Here is a 12547-nt window from a genome sequence, read left to right as displayed (position 1 = left end):
AATCAAACCACTTTTTTTTTTACAATATCTCCATTAATTATGTGGCCATTTAAATTAATTTCACATCAGACCTTCAGTACTGTAGAGGCATTTTACTTACCAGTGTTGCTGGTTAGCTAGGTAACTAGCTTTAGTTCGCTAGGTAACTAGCTTGTCCTTCTCCAGAGCGACAGGGAGTGAGGTTAGCTAGCCAGCTTGCTAATTACACAATACTTTAATGCTACTGGTTCCAGAAAATCAGCCAGACAGCGGGCTGATGGCCAGTGGCAGCGCTGGGTCCAACGGTTTCTGCCTCACTCCCTGTCGCTCTTATACGTAAGTTAGCCCGCTACAGCGGTTGCAATGACAGCGGTACACATAAAAGTGGCCACCACACTGACCATCTAGAATCAGAATCGTTTATTGCCAAGGAAGTTTGCACCAACAAGGAATTTGACGTGGCGGGTGGTGCATAACATTTAACAATAAACAAAGTTTTTGAAATTTACAATAAAATATAATATATAAAATAAAGTACGCAACAAAACAAAACAAGAAAGTGAAATGTTAAAAGTGTCGGGTGTGTTTATATAGATGTGAAGTTTAAATAGATGTGCAGGGGAGTGGCCAGAAGGAATTGTCCTGGGGTTGACAGAGTCAGTGGGGGACCCGGGCTCTGTTAATGAGCCCGACTGCAGACAGGAAGAAGCTGTTCATATGGTGTGAGGTCTTGGTCCTGATGGACCTCAGCCTCCTGCCAGATGGAAGGGGCATGAACAGTTTGTGTCCAGGGTGAGAGGGGTCGGCTACAATCTTCCTAGCTCGCTTCAGGGTCCTTGAAGCGAACAAGTCCTGGAGGGATGGCAGATTGCAGCCAACCACCCTCTCAGCAGAGCGAATGATGCGCTGCAGCCGGCCCTTGTCCTTGGCTGTGGCTGCAGCGTACCAGACCGTGATGGAGGAGCAGAGGATGGACTCGATGATGGCTGTGTAGAAGTGCACCATCATCGTCTTAGGCAGGTTGAATTTCTTCAGCTGCCTCAGGAAGTACATCCTCTGCTGAGCCTTCCTGGTGATGGAGCTGATGTTCAGCTCCCACTTGAGGTCCTGGGATATTATGGAGCCCAGGAAGCGGAAGGACTCCACAGAGTCGACGGAGGAGTCACACACAGTGATAGAGGCAGGTGGGGCTGCGTTCTTCCTGAAATCCACAACCATCTCCACTGTCTTTAGAGCATTGAGCTCTAGGTTGTTCAGGCCGCACCAGGTCACCAGATGGTCAATCTCCCACCTGTAGGCAGACTCATCTCCGCCAGAGATGAGTCCAATGAGGGTGGTGTCATCTGCAAACTTAAGGAGCTTGACGGTGACTGGAGGTGCAGCTGTTGGTACACATGGAGAAGAGCAGAGGGGAAAGAACGCAGCCTTGGGGGGAACCGGTGCTGATGGTCCGGGAGGCTGAGACGTGCTTTTCCAGCTTGACGTGCTGCTTCCAGGAAGTCTGTGATCCACTTGCAGGTGGAGTCGGGCAGGTGTAGCTGGGAGAGCTTGCTATGCAGCAGAGACGGGATGATAGTGTTGAAATCAGAGCTGAAGTCCACAAACAGGATCCTGGCGTAGGTTCCTGGGGAGTCCAGATTCTGTAGGATGAGGTGAAGGGCCATGTTGACTGCGTCGTCTACAGACCTGTTGGCTCTGTAGGTGAACTGCAGGGGGTACAGGAGTGGGTCGGTGAGGGTTTTAAGGTGGGACAGGACAAGGCGCTCAACAGACTTCATGACCACAGAGGTCAGGGCGACGGGCCTGTAGTCATGAAGTCCCGTGATCCTAGGTTTTTTGGGGACAGGGATGATGGTGGAGACCTTGAAGCAGGCTGGTGCGTGGCATGTCTCCAGGGAGGTGTTGAAGATGTCTGTAAACACCGGACACAGCTGATCAGCACAATGCTTCAGGGTGGAGGGGGAGACAGAGTCTGGGCCGGCTGCTTTGCAGGGCTTCTGTTTTTTAAAAAGCCTGTTGATGTCTCTCTCCAGAATAGAGAGAGTCGTCACAGGGGAGGGGGGTGGGGGGGCGCTGGGATGGGTGGTTCAGAGTCATGAGCCCCTGCTGAGCTGGGGGAGGGGGGGCTGGTGGTCTGGGGCTGGTTGATGGGGCTGTGGCTGTGGGGGATGGAGTGTCCCATTGTTTTTCGAATCTGCAGTAGAAGTCGTTCAGCTCGTCTGCCAGGCATTGGTCGTTCATGGAGTGGGGGGTTTTAGGCTTGTAATTGATGATCTGTCTGAGGCCTCTCCAGACAGAAGCAGAGTCACTTGCTGAGAGCTGGTGTTGCAGTTTCTCAGAGTACTGTCGTTTAGCGTCTCTCACCGCCTTACTAAACCTGTATTTTGCCTCTTTGTACAAGTCCTTGTCCCCACTCCTAAATGCCTGATCCTTGTGCAGTCTTAGCTGTCTGAGTTCCGCTGTGAACCAGGGTTTGTCATTGTTGTAACTCACCCTGGTGCTTGATGGAACACAGCTGTCCTCACAGAAGCTGATATATGAAGTTACAGCCTCTGTGTACTCATCCAGACTGTTGGTAGCAGTCCTGAAGACATCCCAGTCTGTACAGTCCAAACACGCCCGAAGATCCTCTAGAGCCTCACTGGTCCACTTCTTGAATGTCCTTACCACAGGTTTACAGAGCTTGAGTTTCTGCCTGTAAGCCGGAATCAGATGGACCATGACGTGGTCAGAGAGTCCCAGTGCAGCACGAGGGACGGCGTGATAGGCCCCGCTGATTGTGGTGTAACAGTAGTCCAGAATGTTCTCCTCTCTGGTTGAGCATTTAATAAACTGTCTGTATTTGGGGAGTTCATGACTGAGGTTTCCTTTGTTGAAGTCACCAAGGACAATAACTAAAGAGTCCGGGTTGGTCCGCCTCACACACCTTATCTGATCGGCGAGTGTCCTCTGTGCTTCCTGCACGTTGCCCTGTGGCGGCATGTAAACACCGACCGGGGGGAGTAAAAGGGTTTACAGTTTATGATAAAAGATTCCAGATCTGGAGAAAAGTGCTGTAGAATCACTCACATCGTTGCACCAGCCACTGTTGGAGTAGAAACATATTCCTCCACCCTTCGATTTGCCGGAGGGCTCCGTGTCGCGGTCCGCTCTGAACAGCTGGAAGCCAGCCAGCTGGAATGCAGAGTCCGGTATCGATCCACAGAGCCAGGTCTCAGTGAAGCACAAAACGGAGGATGAAGAAAAGTCTCTGTCTCTCCCCACCAGTAGCTGAAGTTCGTCCAGTTTGTTGCACAGTGAGTGGATGTTTGAGAGAAATATGCCCGGCAGCGGTGTGCGAAATCCACGTGAGCGGAGACGCACGAGCGCGCCGGCCCGTTTCCCTCTCCTACGGCGCCTCACTGCATGAGCTAAGGTGAGCGCACCTTGGACGATAATGTCCAGTAATTCCACTGAAGTTAAAAGAAAAGTTGGAAGTAAGTCCGCTGGAGTTGTTCCCCTGATGTTTATGAGCTGCTCTCTGGTGAAAGAGCTCCGGGTATTGCAGCAGAAAACCGTATTTAAAACAAAAACAACACAAAACAATGAGCACCAACACACCGAGGCAGCCGTCCGTGGCGCCATCTTAAATTTCACTAGCCACATTGATTTGAAAAAGGGAATGTCCCTTCTAGTCCTATTCTATTTCTATCAGTATTCAATTTCAATGCTATACTATTTAGAACGCTTATACTAGACCATCTCATCATTCAAGACTAAATTCTCAAAGTATGAACATCTGTGCCATAACAGCAAGAAGTCTGGGCAGCGTATTAAAATATTTCTTGAGCATATACAAAGAGATACAGATGTTTTTCTTAAAACGTATTTCAAAGCATTTGCTCATCAATGGTTCACCCACGCAGGACATGTTTCATGATCTTTTTTCCTAATTTCTAATTTTCTATTCCTTAAACACACTTTTTTTCCAAGAGTCGGGTTTTTGTTAGCTTATAATGAGCACTTCATAACTACATAGAGAGCAAGTCCTTTTCACAGAGTCCGCCATGTTGCACTGCCATGTTTCTAGAGTAGCCCAAAACGGACAAACATTACCACGGTCTTACACTCGGCAGCTCACGTCGCAGCAGTTCTCTAAAGGGAGGGGTGAGCGGAAGGGTATTTGGTCGGTTGCAATCTGCAATCTCATCACTAGATGCCACCATATCATACACAATGTCCATTTAAAACATGAAAAATGCGTTGCTGTTGTATTTTTGTATGCTTCGTGTTGTAAAAGTAAATTACTGAAAATCAGTTGAAAATAATGATAAATAATATTCCTAGACTGCATGTTATAATAGCAGGCTGGCACTAGAACTTACCTGGCTGTTATGTATCGAATATAATGTAGTGCATATATTTCTATATTTTCATGCTTCACTGCATATACAGTAGATACTTAGAACTCTTTAAAACATTCTTGTCATTTGTCTTATCGGTACTAAGCATCAGTTTTTCACAAATGTGTTCCAGGCATTAGTCTGATAAATAGGAATATTCCCGGGCTAGCAAGGCATCTTATCTGCGATATGGATTAGAAACATTCTAACGCTGCATGAACAAACAGACACATAGAAGGGTGTGTATCTACTTACAGCTTCTGTAAGCCGGTGTAGAGCTCCATGTCCACATCCCTCAAGGTCTGCAGACCAGTCCAGTTCTCAATGTGTCTGAAACGTAGGACAAGATGAGACATATTAGTAGATTATAGACTATGGATTCATCTTCCAATTCTTAAATTGAATACATTTAGGAAAACTTAAAAAAACTTTTTTTTAGAGAGAAGCAGACAAAAAGGTTTACAATATGCGTTTGAAGGATATATCCAGCAGTGAAAACGGTTTAAAAAGATACAAATAGATAGCTAAAGCTCACAGATCAAAGAGTAAAAATGATCCACCACAGTTCAAGACAGAAGACAAAGAAATTGAGGAACAACAGTGTTTCTTTAAAGCCAAGCAGGTCTTTATTCATAGTTAACAAACCTTTTGAACCCTAGGCCTATTTTTAGGCCTCTGCTCGAAAATTGTAACCCATACTAAAAAGACTGTAATTCTGTAACTACAAGGTCTATTTTAATAATTTTGATGGCTTAATAACACTACGAATTGTGAGATTTGTTGAGATGAGTAAATAGTGTATATGTTACTGGTTAATAGTAGCTGAAGACAGAACACAGCAAACAGGGAAAATTCCCAGGTTCGCCTGAAGAAAAAGCACTTTAATTTATTAAATGAGGCTCTGGTTAGCCTAAAAACATTCCCAATTCATAGCAAAAACCGTGCAGGTGCCTCACAAAAAGATTTGGTGTAAATAAAGTGAAGCAAAGTTTATGTATGAACAAACACGCCAAATTCTCATTTTGGAACCAGGAGTTGCAGCTGTTCCATTGTACTTTTATATACTATATAACTATATATTTCACTATATTTCACTTTGGTTATCACTCATATTGTACAATCTATCATAACAGAGCTGTTTGGCATCATTTTGAGCCATTTTGACCTCTGGGGGTCATCATATCTCTCCTCCATGCAATTTCCTCGTCTCTGTCTGTGTGTATGGAGCGCTTGATAAGCCTATGGTGGGCGGATTTTAGCATGTAACCCTTTGTTCGAACTGGGTGGTTATTTTGAGCACACCAGTATGTTCCATGAAGTGATTGACAGAATTTTCAGCCACTAAAAATCCAAAACCGTACCGCCCAAGCCCCAAGATGATTCGTCGGCCAGCATAATCTCCACCATTTTGTCTCAGATGAACGGAAAATCGCCATTTTAGCTTTCAGACACTCACAGCTAAGGAACACATTTCTCATTTGGATAACTTTCGGTTTTCTCCGTTTTCGCCCTGAAAACCATCTCAAGGTATGATGCGGTTCTAATGTCGGCAGTGTTGGCGTTGTGCTTTGTGTGGCTTCTTGGATGTAACTTTTGGAGGATGCAATGGCCCCATTTCGGAAGCATTTTCTGAGTACTTAGATCGCCGGTGGCTGCGTAAAATACATGATATTGTGGCGGATCTTCTTAGTTAGTTAGTATAATAGTTTATAATGGTGTTTGCAGTGTGTAAAATGGTTTACATGATTAAGTTGCTGAGACTTTTTCGTAAAAAAAAAAAAAAAATTATAATTAATGAAGCTAGCGTAAATTCATGCAGGACACGGAAGTTATACGCCCCAGCTGTAACCAGCTGTCAGCCAGCCGATTGAATCATAGCTTCCGATCGGCCACGCACCAATCACAGCCCACTCTCACTTCACGGAGGTTTATTTAAATATGGCTTCCTTCTCACTGATTCATTCTACATCTACGCTGCTACAGACCACACTGCTGGCGAAGCTTCGCCTCCTCCACCCCAGCCTCCACCTCTTTGTTAGTTCATCTTCTGGCAAATGTTTGAAATGTATTTAAAAAATGTACCTCTGTCCTGTAAACCCAGGGGGGTTATTGCTCATGCTCCCGGTCTTAGCTCAGTAGCTGCTGGTAATCCGGGGAGCATTCAAAGAGCGGAGCCATTATCGCCAAGTTTAACTGTATTCCATTTGTTGCAATAAATGGTTAAAATCTATAACAAGAGTGTTCCTGACTGAAATTGCTTTTTTTAATTTCTTTAAGAAATTTGATTTCTACGACACTCTTCGATTAAATGTCTCGCTCTGAAACCCAAATGGGGCTCGCTCGGGTCCAATAGGTTGACAAAAAACGACAATACTATGCTATGATTGGTCAGTATGCGTTTGAGGATTGGGACTCAGCAAAGGGTCAATCACTAGCCGTCCGTTAGATGTTAAAACATGTTATCAAAGGTTATGTGTACATCTAAAAAAGTGGTGTACATTATGTAAATAATTAACCGTTTCACACTATCATTTTAAACATTTAAAAGAAATAGAATAAATATAACTCAGGAGTGCTTTGTCACTTAAAGGACAATAGCACTGGTCCCCCTTTAAAGGGCAGCCCACCTTAAGTGCGACTGAGTTGCTAACATCCGGGGTGAACGCCCTTTACTTAAATCATCTGCTTGCTGGCAAGCGAGACACGGTACCTTAGCTTGGGTCTCCTCATGGGTCTTGAGGCACAGACAAATAAACTGTACACACACTGTACTTCAACATCCACAGCGATTACGTTACGGCTGACTTTTTACTCTTTATCACACACACAACCTCTCTCTCTCTCTCTCGACCGGATACTCGCGAACGTTACGCTGAGCTTGCACCCAACACCGATACTGTCATCGGCTAGGGTGCCGCTCTAATTCAGAGTACACACAATTGTTCAGTAAACTGTTTTTTAAGTGTTTATGTAGACATAGTCTGAACTGGCTGGCTGCTGTGGTTTGTTGGCGGTGAAAGTTTTTGCAGCATGGCCTTGTGAGAGCCCCCGCAGCAGAAACAGGATAGTGGCCCATTTTGGATCCGGCAGTGAATGGCAGCAAATCAAAACACGCAAACCACATCACACTGAACATCTGTTTACCCAAGAGATCTTCTCCTGGCCCTGACCGTGTGTGTGTGTGTTTGTGTGTGTGTGTGTACACTGCTACACTCCTCTTTGTGTGTTTGGTTACAAAGGTATTCATGGAAAGATCAGTTAGAGGTGCTGTTTGTCCATCTGTCTTCCTGGAATTGATTCAACACCAAAACACCTTTGCATATTTACTCGCTCTTGCGCTTGCTCTTGCTCTCTCTGACAGTCATTGCTTGTCTGTGGCCATGGTTACACATGTCTTTTCAATGAAACATTTGTCATTCAATCATACCAGGATCAGGCGGCAACCCTCCGGTTCTGCCGAGGGAAGGCAATGTGGAAGTGTCTTAAAACTTGCATTCTCTCTACTGACCAGCAGAGGGCAACTCCTCTGGTTGCAAAAAGAAGTATGTCTAGTCTATGAGATAATGACCCTACTTCTCACTTGATTTCAACATTGTAAACATGAGTTTATGGTCTCAATCTCTAGTTTCAAGTCTTCTTCAATACAGCATGATGTTCATTTAGTAAATTATGGTCCATTTAGAGTCAAACAGACCATAAAGATGAATGTGCTTTAGGATGGGGCTACTGTGATTGACAGGTCGCTGCGGCTACCAGAACCGTATACGGCGTCTCTACGTCACTCCCTAGCATTCCAAATGGTAACTTCTGTTCATTGGCTGCATAAACACACATTCCTATTCCACAATGACAACTATCAGAATTTCATGAATTTGGTCTGATAACATTAAGTCTAGAAGAGCCATGCCATTGAATTATTTTATCCTCATTAAAGTTAGCATGGGGCTAACAGGAAGTTAGCCAGTGTAAGTCTCTGCTGTGCTTGCTCTTAACCTCCTGGTTTCTGTAGGGTTCTGTTCTCTTAAAACTGTAAACCGCACCATTTATTTATGTAATATATCCCATGTCACGACGTGAATGTAAATTAATGTACATATAAAATGCATGTGTGATATAAATGTGTATGCATTATGCAATGATAACACAATGCCTCCCTCCATAATGAATGCTAAATGGGAAAAAAGGGAAACCAAAAAACAATTGTGAAAAATGCAAAATGTAAATTGATCATTATTATCATTATTTTCTATTATTAATCAAATCTATATTGTGATAATTATCACCATCAATCAGTTTAAAAAAACACATTGTGATAACATTGACAACAGAGGGCCTGCTGATTGACTTATTGAATGACAGATCCTTCATCCAATTCAGAGTCTGAATAGCCACTAACACACCAGTTACTGGTCCGACTGGAAGCACACACATACATACACAGAAGTAGAATTCTTTAAGATATAATTATACAGCGGACACATTCACAATCACAGTTTAAATTCAACTTCTGAAAAGTATTTCCATTGAGTGCTCGCTGCATGGGAGCTTTTTCCACAATCACTGTAGCAACTTTTTAAGAAAGGCCAGTGTCAGAGAAGCGGCTTTGCTTTGTAATAAATTGAATCCTCTTTGCTTGCAGCAACAAAGTTGCCTCTTTTGTTGCATAGATTACAGCATGGACTAGGCAACCTTCTTGAAATGCAGCTTACGCTAAAAAGCAGCCTCGGCTGGAGCAAATCAAACTCACACGGAGAAAAGACTTAGAACTGACTCCTCATAATTTAAAAACACGACACTACTGGTTTAAAAAAAGAGTGTGAAGTAAATTACTACACTGCCTTTAAGTTAAAAACACATCAACATGAAAAATTTCTTTGTGGCCAACCTATTCTCCCTCCAAACAAGTAAAATACTGACACTTGGTCACTGCGCCCCAATGTCTGCTACAAACGCATTGATGTAACCTTCATCATATGTATGGGGCACACTGGACTTTCACCTAAACCCATCCACGTCAATGGTAGACAGGTCAAACAAACACAACTTTAACCCAGGAGACCACTGTTTGTGTCCCGTGTAATACCAAGTCAACGTTGACTAATTCTACCTTAGTTTTGTTGTGGAACTTCCAGTCTTACATTTACATACAGTTATTTTACATTAAGAAAGTACTTATTTCCAAACAAACCACAATCATTTCCTAAGCCTAACCAAGTACTTTTGTTGCGGTGGGAATTAGCGCTTCCACCCTGGTGTCATGTTTCCATCACTGCCGATCAGAGCTGGAGCTGATAAATAGTGACTACCGCGGAGACATTTGTCCCGGTAATGAATGCCATTGTAACATTTCTCACTAAAGACAAAAGCCAGATGTTAGTGGCTGTTAATGGGGGGGTTTTTTCGGCCCGTGGGAAAAGGGGCTGTAGAGTAACTGATAAAATGAAGACAGTCCTACATTTTCAAGCATGTCCCAGCAGAGAATGATGGGACTGTCTTCAATAATTAGACTGAATGCAAGTTGTCACTTGTTGAATAGTTTAAAACGGCTCTCGGTGTGTTGCCAATGCAGAATCAATACCATAAACAGGACGGATCAAGTAAGAAAGTGTCATCCTATATGCTCTCTTTCTGTCTCTGTGACTCTTCGGCTCTGTCTCTTATTGGTGTAGCACAGAATAGCTATAGCTGTGTAGCAAAAGGCAGCTATGCCATCTCAGGCTATGGAGAGAATGGGAAATAAGACCCTTACACAGAGGACTACAATCGTTTTCCATATTGATACTCCGCTAATGTCTCTCAACACTTTTAAAACAAGATCAACGATATCCAGATATTGCTTCTGTGCATTGAATAAAGCTGACATCAAAAGATTTGTTTGTACAGAGAATCATTCCATAAATTATTATAAGAGTGTACATATACATAAGCAAAAGTTTCTTTTTTTGCCTTCCTGGTCTGTCTGGGTGCAGGTTTCACATAATTTATATATGGCACACAAGCATGGCATACAAAGCATCTCATGCCAACATGAACGGGCAGCTTGTGTGGCAATGAAATAAATTCCAACCACTGACACGGCTCACAAGCTCTTTTGTATAAATCTATATTTATTTTATAACAACCAACAGACAAAGGACTGTAAATACACAAGGGACTAATCAGACAGCAAGACACAGGTGGGCAGACACGAGGGCAGGACGAAAGTTGATTGGTGGAAAAAGCACAAGGGAACAGAGCAAGGCTAACGAGACTAATACAACACAGGTGATCCACAGAAGAAAGGAGGGGAAACCACGAAGACAGGAAGTCAAACAAACACAGGTCACAAGAGACGGGGAACTTCAAAATAAAGCTGGAAACAAACAAAGATTATGACACATGCGTGTATTTGTCTACAGATAAAAAAGCCTGTAGCCTAAAACACATTGTACCCCAACAAACATTCTCGTTAATTAACCTTTTAACCCCTAAGCCTATTTTGAGGCCTCTGCTCGAAAATTTCATACCCATACTCAAAGGGGCTTATCTCGCTAACTACAAGGTCTATTTGAATAATTTCAATGGAATTATAACACTAACACTCGTGATAGTTTGTTAATTTGTGTACATATCAGTGTATATGTTACTGGTTAATGCAGAATGAATATAACACAGCTCAAATTGAAAATGTTTAGGTTCGCCTGGGAAAAAAAGCACTTTTGTCTTTAAAATAATGCAGCAGTAAGCCTAAAACTCTCCACAATCATAGCACAACATGTCAGCAGTCCTTTTTAAAAAAGAATTGGCTTTGATAAAGTGAAGCAGGCCAAATTGATAGAGGTTGGAGTACAGAGAGTTGATGCCAGGTCAAGCCAAAATTCAGAATTTTCTGAATTTTGGAACCAGGTTTCCAGCTGTTCTATTCCAATTTGATATACTATATAACTATATATTTCACTTGTTTTATCACTAATAAGGTTCAATCTATCTAATACAGCAGTTTGGCATCATTTTGAATTTGATTTATGTGTTTTATGTGATTTTCTTTTTTTTCGTCGCTCCCTGTGTGTGTATTGGCAGTTTTCGAAGCCTATGATTGGTCGATTTGCACATGTGATACATCTTAGAATGCGGAAATGAATGTAGAATGCAGTGGACCGGTCAGTCAGGTGATTGACAGACTTTTAGCCACTAAAACTCCATAAAAGAGTTGCGCAACAGACGAGCAGTCGAAATGATTCGCTGAAAAGTAAAAGGAGGACTACCTATGCATAAATGCCTTGATTAACTCTATTTTACTCTTAAATGAAAGAGAGGGACCGGCACATATGTAGCAAAAAGATTTAAGTGGATTTACAGTTTTTCACCCAGCAGACCAGCTCAAGGTACGATGCGTTTCAAATTTGTTGCTCTGTGGTTTGATTGTTGTGTGTGTGTTCCACGGTGTAACGTTTGAACAGTTTGAAGGAGAGAAATATGGAAGATATCTGCGGATTCAGGGTGGAATTGTCATGCTTGCTAAGCTGTCATTCGGCCATGACGGTCTCTTTTTTTCTGCATTCGGAGTGCGTAGCTTGCTGCAGCTCGCCAAAAAATACGTGGTATTGTACTCGATCTTGGTAGTTTATATATTACTTTGTGTATAATTGTGTTTTGAGTGAGTAAAATGACTTTTTGTATTTTTTCTCAGAATCTTGTCGTTAAGTAGGTATATAGCATGTGGGTAAAATTCATTATATTCGTTTCGGAAAAGTGATTTATATGACTCTCTTCTTCGCAAAACACTCTTGCGACGCCCAATTGGGATTAACAGGTTTTAATGATCTCTGAGCTCAAACCAGTCCTGAAACTACCAACTATCAATCAAACAAGGCACCTTGTCAAAAGAATTACCGAGCACAAAGAACAGCTAAAATAAAAAGTTAACTAGATTTATTCTGACAATGGACGACAAGACAGGATGCTCAGACAAATCTCTACCATGACATTATGTTTGATTCACCAGTAGCTTGCTGGTTGTGCCAAGCAGATACATTTGAAGATTGTTCTTATTATATAACAGTCATAGGCTATCGACCCGAGCCTTTGTGGAATTAAACAGAAACCCCTTGTATTCGAGTACAGCAAGGCAAACACAGCCACTTGCAATGCTTGAATGAAAAGAAACATCCGTCATTATAAACCTTGTATTTCAAATGAACCCGATT

At 42.7% G+C, this 12547-nt stretch overlaps 1 protein-coding gene across 1 annotated transcript in view; it reads right to left on the bottom strand.

The window, feature by feature from the left end:
* The window catches only part of LOC306698749 (NT-3 growth factor receptor-like), a gene marked incomplete at both ends in the record, with an annotated part of 212451 nt that overhangs the window by 164850 nt on the left and 35054 nt on the right, over nt 1–12547 (bottom strand). The window contains one exon of the mRNA XM_079163218.1: nt 4617–4691. Coding sequence (XP_079019344.1) covers nt 4617–4691 — 75 coding nt within the window. The remainder of the gene's footprint in view (nt 1–4616; nt 4692–12547) is intronic.

This window comes from Pholis gunnellus (assembly GCF_910591455.1).
Source record: "Pholis gunnellus genome assembly, chromosome: 7".
In the NCBI taxonomy this organism is placed as follows: Eukaryota; Metazoa; Chordata; class Actinopteri; order Perciformes; family Pholidae; genus Pholis; species Pholis gunnellus.
The sequence above is the reverse complement of the archived record's forward strand: the minus strand, read 5'-3'. Positions and strand labels throughout refer to the sequence as shown.